At 38.4% G+C, this 14,110-nt stretch overlaps 1 protein-coding gene across 2 annotated transcripts in view; it reads right to left on the reverse strand.

Moving 5' to 3' along the window:
- The window catches only part of cdh17 (cadherin 17, LI cadherin (liver-intestine)), a 111,051-nt gene that overhangs the window by 36,086 nt on the left and 60,855 nt on the right, over positions 1-14,110 (reverse strand). For both annotated transcript variants that reach the window (XM_048595466.1, XM_048595467.1), the window contains exons 8-11: positions 6,767-6,904; positions 5,537-5,687; positions 2,472-2,690; positions 1,258-1,334 (exon numbers count right to left, since the gene is read on the reverse strand). In XM_048595466.1, coding sequence (XP_048451423.1) covers positions 1,258-1,334; positions 2,472-2,690; positions 5,537-5,687; positions 6,767-6,904 — 585 coding nt within the window. The remainder of the gene's footprint in view (positions 1-1,257; positions 1,335-2,471; positions 2,691-5,536; positions 5,688-6,766; positions 6,905-14,110) is intronic.

The following is a 14,110-nucleotide window of genomic DNA, read 5'->3' on the forward strand; positions in this document are numbered from 1 at the left end:
TGGTACTTGAACCTAGGCCCCCAGTCCAGGGGTAGGACATGGTACCATTGCACCACAAGGGGTCCTCCACAGGATTTATTAAGACTGAGTGAGATAGCTCTCAACTGAAGGAGTTATGAAATGGGCCAAGTGAACATTGAAAGTTCTCAACCATTTTAATAAATTGTGTTAGTGTTTATGTGATGCAAGAAACTCAGTTGAACTTTGAACTGCTGTGCTAACTGGTATCAAACAAATTTATCGGAGTTCCATCACTATTCAATGTGCTATTCCCTGAATTGTGGTTATGCTCCTTACACAAACCACAAGAGGACTCAAACACACAGGTTAACTTTGTATTTACCCAAACAATCTCAGTCTTAGACTGGCTGAACAGAATTCTGTACAATACTCTATTTCGGTTGTGTTCCAAGTCAGTCTAATCTCGGCCATATGGCTGTCTCTCATTGCTCTCCCACATTACATCCAGAAAATCATTGATCTTTATGCATATGCATTGTTTACACTTCATTCTTGTACAATAAAGAGAAATTTTCCATTCTTAGAATTTCTCTTATCTTGTATACAGGATCTTTTTATATCCTAGTTTGCTCTGAAGGTTGATTAAGGCCTTAGCGTGTACAAGGTTCCTTTCCAGTCATTTCTGCTGCCACGGTTCATGGTTCATGCCTTCTAAAATCGACCTTATAGCATTTAGCTTATAAGGTGTTGTACTTCTCCTGTTGCAGCATCTTTTTTATAAAATTTTATTTAATTTGCACTGCAAGGACTGAAACAAATGATGACCACAATCAGCAATTTTCAGTCAATAAACAAACTTCAAAAGCAATCCCATTAAAAATGAATCAACCAACAGTCACATAAAATTACATTTGGCAAACAAAATATGTTGAGGTATCCTAAATTACAAATATTACATATTTGTTTAATGTAGGGACAGAAAAAATCTATAGAAAGAATTTTTGACAGTAAACCATTTCAAACAAATAGGTTTTAACACTGACTGCTGATCTTAGCCCAAATCTGGACCCAAATATGAAGAACAGCTTATGTGTTAATAATCGTGTTGATGTATATTAGTTAGCACCATACTCACTTTTTTGTCGCTTTCTGACAAAAGTATGTCGATAAACATAAACACAAGTAAATTCTAATTCATAATCAGGCCCTGTCCTACATTCTGCTGCTTTAAACTGCAGTAATGCACCCTCTTTAATTTCTTCAATTATTACTGGCATGGTGAAATTTACTTTTTACCTCTGATTTCTCAAAGATAGGGATCATGTCATTGATATCAATAACAGAGATATTGACGATGCATTCAGTGAACAATCCTAGGAAAGAAACAAAAAGCTTTAATTATGAAATAATACAAACTATTATTAGAATGACTGTCAACAAACTGGAAATTTCAACAATTCTGTTTGGTATATTATGTGCTTTGAAAATATTTGAGCACATAAATTGTAGATCAGGGAAGGGAATACTGAGCAGGTCAAGAATGTAGATGGCAAAAGGTAGAGAGGACCATGAGTGGAGAATTGAACTATTTCTGAATTTTGAATCTTGCATCCTGCAAGATATTTTTAAACCTAACACAGAGGCTTTACAGCCAATTGTGCCTGAGCTAACTCTTTCTGTGTGAGACTCTGTGGAGCTTCCTCCAAACTGAGGACCCCAGGATATGCACTCGGCATCAGCCTAGAGGAAGTTTGGCAGAGGAAAAAGCTACCAGATGTTTGAGGGGATTTTGTGGTGGAGTATCTGGGTGAGAGAGAAATCCTACGGTTTTGTAGCAAGGATACCTCTCAGGTTCATCTAGCTCTACACCTTGTTACCTCTCAGGTTGCTCTCAGTAGCCATCCCTCTGCCACAGGTTCATGCTTTCAATCATGCACAAATTATTGTGGATTCACCATCCCACCACCCTGCCACTCCTCAACTCCATCACTCTAATTGTCACACACCCCACACAGTTTTCCCAATTGTACAGGCCGCATGTCAAGAGATCCATCTGGAGCTGGTAATATTGTAGCTAAGGCAAGAAGAGACCCTTAAATGGTCACTAAGCGATCATTGATTGACCACTTAAGTGGATGCAGGGTGGGATGGCTGCCCATGGGCTTTTCCAATTGGAAATTAATTGCACAGGCAAGGCATCCATTATCAGTCCTGTTGACAATTCACCTCATTGCCAAGGCACCCATCTCCTTTCTTGCTTCCTGCAGTCCCGGAAGATTTTGCCCTATGCCTGTGTAAAGATAAGACTGATCACTGCATAAAGTGAAGTTGTCTTATTTGTGGTTTAAAAAGGAAGGGAGGGAGGGGCCAAGTAATTACCCGGATAGCCTGAGCAATTATGAAACAATAAAAGCAAAGTATTCATAGAAGGTCATGAGATCTTCTGACTGTGTGTTGATAAATCATATTATTTTTGGCTTGTTGAGATTTATACAGGTCTCCCTTTTTACCTGGTTGGTCTCTCACTCGGACTGTTAAAACATAATCGGGTGCAATGCGTTTCTCCAGATGTCCTTTGAAACGCTTGATGTCTCCTTTGAAATCATCAATACTGAACATTTGATCCCCTGGAACTTTTGGTTCTTGATTAATGATGGTATAGCTCAAAAGAGTATTCTCTGTTCGATCTTCATCCATGTCATGTGCAACCACAGTTCCGATGTAGCTTCCTGAATTTGAAAAATGTGCAAGTGACATAAAGTAAAATATACTTCAAAAATAAAAACATGAAGTGCTTAAAATACTCAGCTGACAAGGGAGTACTGAGGAGTGAGAAACAGAATTAACATTTCAGGTCACTGACTTACCTGTAGTGAACGGCAGTGAGTTAAAGATGTAAAACATATTAAGCAAGAGCAGGGAGAAGAAGAGAGGGGGAATATACAAAAAAGCTTTATGACAATAGATGGAGGAGAGATTAAATGACAAATATTGATAGTGCAAGAATAAAGGAGATGGCTAACATGGCAAGTAAACAAATATAAATATGGTCCAGTGAAATTGTGAATTGGAGTTATCAAGAAAGGAAGAAAAATTGATTAATGGTATGGGTATTCTTGCAGCTCAGTACCCATTCTTGGAAAGTGTTAATGAATGTAGAGGTTGATGGCTGGACTATATTGAGGGCAATAACAGTTCAGTAAGTATAAGGGAAAATACAGGGTTCAATTGGACTATGTAAAGAGGTAATATGGGGTAATGCTAGACATGAGGACTTAGTATGAGGAAGAATTGGTGGAAAGTGACCTGGAGGATAAAATGGGCTTTGACATCAGAGTAATTGGGGAGGGAGATGGAAAGGGAATATCCTGAAGGTCACATTTTCCTTCAACCTCTGTCCCAAATACACAGTGGAGGATTCAGTTGTCCTTTATTCGCTAGAGCAAACAATGCCACTTGCTTCCCACTCAAACGGAAGTTGAAAAGATTTTAATTGGCTAACTTCTATCTCATGAATGTCAAATGCATCACCATGATTTACACATTCATCTGAAGTCCAACAATATCACTTCAGGGATGAGTGCAAAGGTATCTTGTCACAGGTCAGTTTGTTTTTGGCAGAGGAGTAATGGAAAATTTGGTAGATATTCCCATTCCACCAGTACACCTTTTACTGTAGGTTTCCTCAGAATAGACAGAACACTCACCCACTTGCAACCACCCATACCCAACCCTCTGTTACAATTTCTTTCAAGTGATCTTTTAGTTGGAGATGAGACATTATCAGTTATCAGAGACATTATCAAAACTCCAGTTTACTTCATGTACTCCTGCCCCAGGATCAATATTTTCTATCTCTAAATATGAAGGAAACAGAAAAAGATCCATTGGATACCTCAGAAATTCGTTATTTTAATATAATGACCCATTTAATCGCCTTCACTGGGCGGGACTTAATGTAGGTGACAAGGGTGTTGCTGCCAGATGGGGAACTGAGAGGCATACATGAGCTACTTTTCAGAAAGCTTGCTGACATAAGTGCAGCATCGGATCTGCCTTGGAATCAAGGAGTCTAGAGCTGGAAATCTATCTGTTCTTTGATGTTCAGCAGTGTCACCAGGGAAGAGGTGGCTGCTGTCAGTACTAGATCCACTAAGGCCCAGGATTGCTGATTGGCTCAGGTACAGGTTAGTGATGACAGGAGAGACATTCCTGGGGCGAGAGTCATGGGAAGGAGAGTTGGCAGCAAGGACATGCAGCTGGCTCTACTTTTTTTTCCAATTGCGGCTCCCTCAATCACACACTGAGTATCTAACAAGGGACCTACCTCATCCCCTCCAGGAGATGCTAGCTATCTCTAACAGTGCTTCTTTTTTGAGCTTTCCACAGGGCAGTCTTCCGACCCACCACTGTAACAGAAGCAGGCAATTGGGTCTCCACCTGCCACTGCCCATCAAATTAAATGCCCTAAACACCAAACTCCTCTGGGGAGAGGGCATTTAATTTAGCCCATTGCATCTGCTGGGCACAGCATAGTGGTCATATTACTGGACTGATAACCCAGAACACAAGGTTAACGACCTAAAGGAATGGATTTGAAATCCATCTTGATATAGGGTGAAATTTGAATTTGATAAAATCTGGCACTAGAAGTTAGTCTAATGGCACCCATATAAATACATTCATTTGTCGTAAAAACCTGTTTGTGTTATTAATGTCTCTTTGGGGAAAAAAAATCTGTTGTCCTTGGATGGTCTAGACTGTATGTAATTCCAGAACCACAGCAATGTAGCTGACTCTTAACTGCCTCGTGAAGTGGCCTGCAAGGTACTCCACTCAAGGGCAAATTAGGGACGTGTGTCAAATACTGGCTTGCCATACATGTCCGCATCCTATGCAAGAATGTTAAAAGTTCAATATTTTTATAATGCTTTTTGACTCTGATGAAACCACCTCTGTGGGTCAGTTAAAGCTTCTATTTTGTTGACATCGCGTGATACAGATGTGAGATACAGATCAGCTGCACAAATGTGTGTTTAATTTACAACATAACATCTTTAAAAAAGTCTTAAACCTTGAAAAACATTTTTAAAAAATTGGCCCATCAAGAAAGTAAGCTATAAACATTACAAATATTTAACATTAGCAGTTTGTATACCTAAACCACAGTGCTTGGCAAATTGATTACAAAACTACTAGTGTCCCAGCACCTCATGAGCTGAAAGACTCCGAAGCAGCAACTAAGTTGGTTGCCAGTCAAATTTCCTAGATAAAAAGTCGTTTACCTAGATAAAAGTCGTTTTTAAAATGAACTTAAGACATTTAACCTCAGTGAGGCAGCACAACTTTAAACGAATAAATCCAGCCCCACACATTTGAACATTTTACTCATTTAACAGGGACACCCATTGGTGGAAAAAAAACAGAAAAAGAATTGCATTATCTGAAATATTTTATTGTTTTTATCAGTTATTCATTTTCGTGGGCTTGACTACTGATGGATAATTCTAACCGAATTTCTTTTACATAGAGACCATACATGACACCTTACATTTTATGATGTGACTATGCTCACCTATTTTTTCATTTTCTTGCACTTCAAGAAATGTTACTTCTGAGTTACAGGTGGGGTGATTGTCATTGATATCTTTTACGGTGATCACAATTTCCAATGGATCTTCCAGTGGCTCTCCGTTTTCATCCAGCGCATAAACCAAAAGCGTATACTAAACACATACCAAAAGAAACGAGATAATCAGGGGTATTAACCAGTAGATAGAAAATTGCACAACTCCTACACTGCCAAAATGTAGTCTTATGCAGATCACAGTATCTTTTCTTATAGATTTAATAATATTACTACATCACTTACAAAAGCAATGGTTACAGCTGTGAAATATGCGTCAATAGTCTGTTCAATAACTGTAACTACTCTGCAACAGTTTCATTTGCCAATTACAAATATTCATCAAATCAGTTCCATGAGCTTAGTGAGTGCCAGCTGAAATGCTAATCGCAATAATGACCAGGGTGCAGCCCACCTCAGAGAAAGTGACTATTCTGGGACTTTCTACAGCAAGGAAGCTTCGTCAAGGTTGTAAGAACAGGCACAGTTTCCACAATGAATTCACTCACAGGATTCTGAATACTTAGATTTAAATTTAGATTGAGGGTTTATTGTCATGTGTACTCAAGCATGAGGTAAAAAAGTACAGTGAAAAGTGTGCAATGTCACCACACATGGCATCATCCTAGGTCAATATTCCTAGGTGCAAAATCTTTAGTTACAGAATTAGAAAAATAGAGAAATAATTTGAAAAGTTCAGCACTAAAGTCTTCTTAGAATACAAGCAGAAAAATAAAGAAGTGAAGTTTAAGAAGTCAATCATTACAGTGCTTGTGGTCTTCTCGTTCCCTGATTCGACATGTTAAATTTTACAACTTAATTTGAACCAATTTCCCTCTGATCGCTGAACATGAATAAAAAATAGAAGTGGCGTGGTTGAAGGCAATATCACATTTATAGCAAATAAATTCCCCACCCAAAATTATTTGAATTTTTCCAATTTTTCATGTTTTTGTATAATAGGTCAATAAAATGCTACATTTAGAAATCAATAGGATCAAAATCATGCAGATTCTACTATGGCCAGAAAATATTCTCTGCTATGATTATCGCGAATTGGTGAAGCTATGTCTCTAAATATAAAAATAACAATTAATTCCTTTCCTTAACCACCTTTAAGAACTTAGTTCGAAACTTTGAAGAAATTATGTTTTGTAACCTGTATTGACAGGAACGTACCTCACTAATCTCCTCTCTGTCTAATGGTTCTGTCACACTAATGTTACCACTTGCATCGATTGCAAATGGAAACTTGGGATAAGCAATCTTGACCTTTGACTTGAGTTTGTATATTGCACCAGGTTCATTCCATTGCACCTGAATTAGAGAAACAATGCAGAATTATAATAATTAAGGAATTATTGTCCATATTTTCTTTCTTAGAAGTTAAGTTAATAAACCTTCATTTTTATCAACATTTTAACTCCTACCAGTTAAAACAGTTTACCAGCACATATTTTTATAAAATGCGAATAATTTAGCAAGAGCAACGTGAGAGCAGTTAATCACAGTAATTTTTATTTTATTTTATTTTCTTTCTATATAAAATGTCAGTTAATGGTTGGTGAGAAGCTAATGATTTCATCATGACATACGTAACATGTGCCACAAAAGTGATGAGTCATAGTTTACCCATAAGTTTCCTGTAAGATGATCAATCTTCTTTGTAATAGCTTTACTAGAAATGAGCAATAGCCTACCTAATAAATAAATAAAAACTATACATTTAAAATAATGTAAAACCAGACTGCGGGTAGACTGTTTTTGTAAATCAGCAACCTGTTCTATAAAAAAATTGGAGAAATATTTAACACACTGCTAATGGATAACTATCATCCATTTTACACGATTACACTTTGTCAAAGTCTCACTCTATGTACTCAGAACAATGTTAAAAAGAGAGCTTAAGTAAATACATAAAGTGCTGGAAAAACTCAGCAGGCCTGGCAGAAAAGAGAAATAAAGGCCAGATTTCTGAGGAATGACAATCACACTTTGATTACCAATCTACTCCTTTCTTTTTTATGTTAAGAAAACACTCTGCATTTCTGATAAGAAATTCCAATCTGGGCTCCTTCAGAATTGCAAAGAATACTTTAAATCTGACAGGTCCCTCGCAATGTAGAAAGGCAAACCACACCCCATTTTTATCAGCAGTCAGTTGCTATATTCTGAGTTAAATAGCTAGCATTACAGCCAGCCACTTTGATAGCATTGTGGAATGGTAAGCATGTGACTTAAGTATGACATTAAGATACAAGGTGGGTCGGGTACCAGAGTTCCACGTAGGTAGGGTACCAGGGAGGTAGTGTGCCAAGGAAGTATGATACCATATCGGTAGGCTGCCAGGGCACAAGGAGAGAAGGCGACCAGATAAGTAATGGAGATAACACAGCGTGGACCTGGAGGAGCACAGCATGTTAGGTAGCATCGGAGGAGTAGGAAAGTTGACGTTTCGGGTTGGGACCCTTCTTCAGAAAAAGTGATGGAGTGTTTAGCGAAGTCAAGGTGGGTAGAAGACATCAGGAGGCTGGTTGGGCTTCATGAGCTAGGGGGTGTGCCGAGTCCAGGACAAAGAGGGAGCTGTCACTTCTTGGGAGGGGAGTCTCAAGGAGCATGTTTTGTCCAATGGTATCATCTCCCAATCAGGATGGAGGAAGTGTCAGGTCCTGGGTGGAGTAGGTGGGTGTGTGGATCCAGGTCCAGCAAAAAGGGAGGGTGGGTGTGATGGGAACTGATTTACAAGAGGTTTTGGGTCTTTGGGAGAGACAGGGATTCTGGGGAGGTGTAGTCGGGATATTTGAGGTAAGTTGGGGCTCAAGAGTTAGACTTTAATTGGCTAACTTGTCTAGAGTAACTATTTACTTAATATCAGTGGAACCTTCCATATTCTTTGATTTAAATGGACACTTTCAGACCAGGCATAATTTCAGGCAAAGGGTAATCGCTCAGCAGTATCTTCAATTTCCCAGGCAATTTCCGTGGATCAGCTATGACAGGGATTCTGAAGAGTCCTGATGGGCAACTCCCACCTACACTGCAGAAATGATTATGTGGACATTGGGAAATCTGGGCCAAAGTTAATGCATCAAACTCAAAAGGTTAATTTTGCTCTCTCCACAAATACTGCCAGACCTGTCAAGTTTCTCAAGCACTTTCTGCTTTTTTTTATTTGCTTTATCAAGTACGTACCCTTCTGTGTCTGTTTGAAGTTTCATTATTAAGTGCTAATTAAATCTACAGGTACTGCAAAAAATGTATATTCTTATTTTTCCATATTTTTGATTGTGGACTAAATTGTAAAAAACATTTATATTGAAAACCAAGAATGGTAGAAAGGGTTACTGCACTTTATAAAAGCAGGTTATGAACACTCATGGTAAGTGCTGTTTATTTTGCTGTTTGTTCAAGCAGTGGGGAAAGTTTAGGTGCAGGTAGGCTGGAGCTAGGGATGGTGTACAGATGGAGAATCAGAAGGTAACAAGCAGCTGATTGGTGACCAGTTGTTGATGACAAAGACATTTTGCTTGCCAACAAATATGTAACTGGCACTCAAGGCAATGGCTTATTGGTAGTATCATTAGACCAGTAATCCAGAGACCCAAGTAATGCTCTTTGGAACCCAGATTGAAATCCCACCATGGCAGATGGTGAAATTTCAATTCAATGAAAGAAATCTCGAATTCAGAGTCTAATGATGACCATGCTGATTGTTGAAAAACCCATCTGTTTCATGAATGTTCTTCAGAGAAGGAAACTGTCATCTTTACCTGGTCTGTCCAACGTGTGACTCCACACCCACAGCAATGTAGTTAACCCTAACTGCCATAATGGAAATTTGGAATGGGAAATAAATTCCCACCTGGTCAGAGAAACTCACATCCCGTGAATGAATGAAAGAAAGGTAGCTGAACTGCTTGTGAGTGTGAATGATTAGTCAGAAGCCATCAGATCTCTGGAAATGAAGGAACTGTCTTTGGGTCCACAGTAAGTACAATAATACATAAGTAAACCAGTTTATTTTCCTTGATCAGTTGATGTAAGTTGTAGCTTTTAACCACTAATTCAGAGACTTTATAACTGTGAACCAGTTACTCTGTGCCTTACGCAAGCAAGTAAAACTATCTGGAGAAAGAAGATTAAGGAGCTACCAGTCTTAACAATCCAAAGGATCTTCCAGCAAACCCCATGGACATTTTTTTTTTCTGAAGAAGGGTCTAGACCCGAAACGTCAGCTTTCCTGCTCCTCTGATGCTGCTTGGCCTGCTGTGTTCATCCGGCTCTACACCTTGTTATCCCATGGACATTAAGTTCCCTTCTCAGACTTTCTATTCACTCACAATGCTCACATATTATTATGTACCAGCCTGGTTCTGCCTATGTGCAAGGAGGGTGTTAATAAGGAGATTAGAGTTCTAATAAGTAGAGCTATATTTTGATTTGATTTGATTAATTATTGTCACATGTATGTAGGTACAATGAAAAATTTTGTTTTGCGTGGAGTATAGGCAGATCATACTATACAAAATGCATAGGGGTAATAGAACAGAGCGAGGAATACAATGTTACGGCTGCAGAGAAGGTGTACAAAGTGTGAGGTTAACATTAGATTTGAAATTTGAAAGGTCCATTCAGAAGTCTAATAACTGCGGGGAAGAAGCTGTTCTTGAATCTGTTGATCTATGTGTTTAAGCTTTTGATGACGGTTCATAATTGTTTACTTGTAGCTAGAATCTATTTATTTTTAATAAATAGTCAATCTTGTTATGTACAGAAACACAATCCATGCTTGCTGACAACCTGGATCTAAAAGACTGCTACATTTGGGAACATTTCATATTTTTATAAAATCTTTAACTTTTGCGATGATTCTGAAAATATCTTTGTGGGGCCAGAAAATGTAGGAAAGCTTCTGGTATAACCATTTCCTAGCAAGTTCAATCTGGATGCGTCACAGTGTGGTTTGGCAACTGCTCTTCCCAATGCCGTAAGAAAGTACAGAGAGTTGTGAACAAAACCCCAACCATCACGCAAACCAGACTTCCACCTATTAACTCCATCTATACTTCCTGCTGCCTTAGGAAACCAACCAACATAATCAAAGACCCCTCCTGTCCTGGTTATACTCTCATCCACCCTCTTCTGTTGGGCAGAAGATATAAAAGTTTATATACACGTACGAATAGATTCAAGAACAGCTTCTCCCGCGCTGTTTTGGACTTCTGAATGGACCTCTCAAATGTTGATCTCGTTCTCTACGCACCTTCTCTGAGCTGTAACATTGTATTCTTCGCTTTTTTCTATCACCCTAATGCACTTTTTATGTATGAACTGCCCGTACTGCATGCAAAACAAAACTTTTCACTGTACCTAGGTACATGTGACAATAATAAATCAAATCAATAACTTAACTGATTGACGGTGAGCCATCTACAGATTGTCCAATCTTCATTTGCTGGCAAATAGTTAATTCTGCATTTGTTCCTCCCCAGGTGGGACTTTAAATTCCAGGAAAGCAAGTGAGTAGGTTGAATAGGCTGCCTACCTGAGAGTCTCGGTTGGAGGCCTGACTGTTATGATTTGTTGAGATTGATAAATGTTGTCAGTTGGCCTCCCAAGTAGGCAGTCTATCCTCCTACTGGTTCTCCCTCCTGAGAAATAAAAGTTCCCCTGCGGTAATAGCTACAGGCTGGAGAAGTTCTTTGCTTTATGTAGCCGACCCAGCTGTTGTTTCCATTGCAGTGTTGTTGGCAAGAATGTATCTACTTCCTTCTTAAATTTTCCGAAAATGTTCTTTTATGAGATTTTGAAATATTTTAACCATATTCACTTTTATCTTCAATTTCTGACTTTTTTTTCAGTTTCTCTTGTGAAAACTAACAGTTGAATACTTCAACAATTTATAAATTTTCAGTCACCAGTTATTATCACACTGCTTTTTGATGGTCCATCCTATTTTGTAGCCTTTCTTTAAACCTGATATGATTGAACAATGCTTTACTTAAATTTTGAACCTTATTTTTCTCACAATCCATTTTTGCAACCCTTCTCAGTTTCTTGGCACCCCTGAATCTATCTTTATAGCACTCTCCAACTTGTCCTCATCCTGAACATTTTAATATTATTTAAATTTCTCTTCCTCCCTAATGTCTTTCAGTAAGTGTTGTGGATCTCATTTGTTTATTCTCTCCTTGACCAATTTCAATAAAATGACACTCCTTTATCTATCTTTCAAATATTTTTGATTCGGTGTCCCTTCCAACATTGCTATTCCCATACCTTCTCCCATAATTAATATTTTTATGCACATCGATGTTCACACCTCTCAAAGATGCATTCACCTAATTGTGATTATTTCTTGGGCTATTGCATATTATTATTACAAACATTTTCTCTTGCCATCCACAAGGGCTCCAAACCACTTCAAGCATTCCACTCCAATGTACTCAGTCCTTCCTTACAAATAATTCTACTTCACTTCCTGCTTTCCCTTCCTAAAACACAAATCACTTGATATCAATAAAGTTCCAGTTATCCTACAACATTTACTTGTTCCCTACATTCTAACACTTCTCAACATCAATAACATATTTCATCTATATGGAATATTAAACATACTAAAATGTGGCAAAGTACTCCACAGGAGCACAAAAATTTGATTCTGAGCCACAAATGGAGTTATTAAGGCTGATGATCAAAAAATTGGTCAAAGAATAGATTTTATACCATTTTAAAGAAGGAATGAGAAGTGAAAAGGTTTATGCAAGGAATTCCAGATCTTAGGCTTGGTAATTAAAGACACAACCAGAAATGCTCAAAATAAGAGACCAAAATTGCAAGATTGCAAATATCTTAAGAGTGTTGTGGAATTGGATGAAATTATAAATGGGGAGGGGTGAGGCAATGCAGGATTTAGAAAAGAAGGAATGAGAATTATAAAATTCACTCACTACTTAACTGGAAGCCAATGTAAGTCAATAAACACTCAGGCTATGGATAAATAGGACTAGTAATGACTCCAGACTTAAAACAATTTTTTTTCCCTCCTTGCATTCATATAAGCACAACTTCCCTATTTTTTTAATATTCTTACTGTCTCTTTCCTAATTCTTGATCTATGGACTGTTATTGCTTTCCATTTACCCTGGCATATTAATTTAAATCCACTTCATTTTCTTATTTACCCTTTACCATAAGATACAGGAGCAGAATTAAGCCTTTTGGCCCATTAAGTCTGCTCCACCATTCAATCATGGTTGATATGTTGCTCTATCTCATGCTCCTGCATATAATATCACTAGGCTAGAAATACACAAATCCAAACTAATAGTGTTGGGATGTGTGTTCAAATCCCACCTTTTCAGATGGTGAAACTTGAATTCATTAAACAATCAAAACTAAAAGATACAACTTAATGAAAACTGCTGTTATAAAAACCTATCTGGTTTACTAATATTCTTCCCGTAAGGAGATCTGTCCTACGTGATATAAGATGTGATTGACTCCTAACTGCCCTCTGGACAATTAAGAATGAGCAATCAATCCTGGTTCAGTCAGTGATGCTAACAGACTTGAATGAATATTTTTAAAAACGCTAAAGTCACACCTAATAGATTTAATCCATCTAAGCCTAACCCATATGATGAAATAGCCCTGACACTCCTCCTTTAAGAATCTTGTGCGGTAGTTTTGACATTAACTCCCCATACTACCTCTGCAAAAACTCCTCCTGTTCTTATGTCCTCCTTTAACCCAAATTTCAGGAATTTCAGAGCCAGGTCCTTGGCATCTGAAGATTCAACAATTTAATGAATATCCGTTGATGATTCCTCATTGCTTTACTTTTCATTCTTGCCCTGAAAATGGTCGTTTTTATTTCCTGTTCTTTATTCTTGCCCTGCCCCTGAACTTACATTTTTCTCTAGGGCCTCTCCGTCTGCCCTCATGCCCTCTCTAAGCTCACCAACCCCAGAATCCACCTTCTCCTCTCTCAACCATATTTCCATGAAATTGTTAGCTACTCGATTTCCCTTCTTCGCAGATTCACACAAATCTCATGACACAGAAGGAAATCATTTGTGCCAGCACTGACTCGCTAAATGAGTATTATTATCTAGTGCCAATCTTCTGCTTTTCCCCCAACACCCTTAAATATTATTCTTAACCAAATAGTTATCCAATACCCTCTTCATTTGGGGTAGTAGAAACTGCAGATGCTGGAGAATCTGAGATAACAAGGTGTAGAGCTGGATGAACACAGCAGGCCAAGCAGCATCATAGGAGCAGGAAGGCTGACGTTTCGGGCCTGGGTTTCATAACGTAGATTCTTAGAAAATATTTCAACTAGGAGATGAAGACAGGAATGAGACCAGAAATCGTTGAATAGAATCCCTGCAGTGTGGAAACAGGCCATTCAATCAATCAAGTCTAACAAGCCTTCCAAAGAGCATCCCGACCAGACCCACCCTATCCCTGCATTTCCCCTGGCTAATTCACCTAGCCTGCACATCTTTGGACTGTGGG

The sequence above is a fragment of the Rhincodon typus genome, chromosome 4 (assembly GCF_021869965.1).
Source record: "Rhincodon typus isolate 14 chromosome 4, sRhiTyp1.1, whole genome shotgun sequence".
NCBI classification, from domain to species: domain Eukaryota; kingdom Metazoa; phylum Chordata; class Chondrichthyes; order Orectolobiformes; family Rhincodontidae; genus Rhincodon; species Rhincodon typus.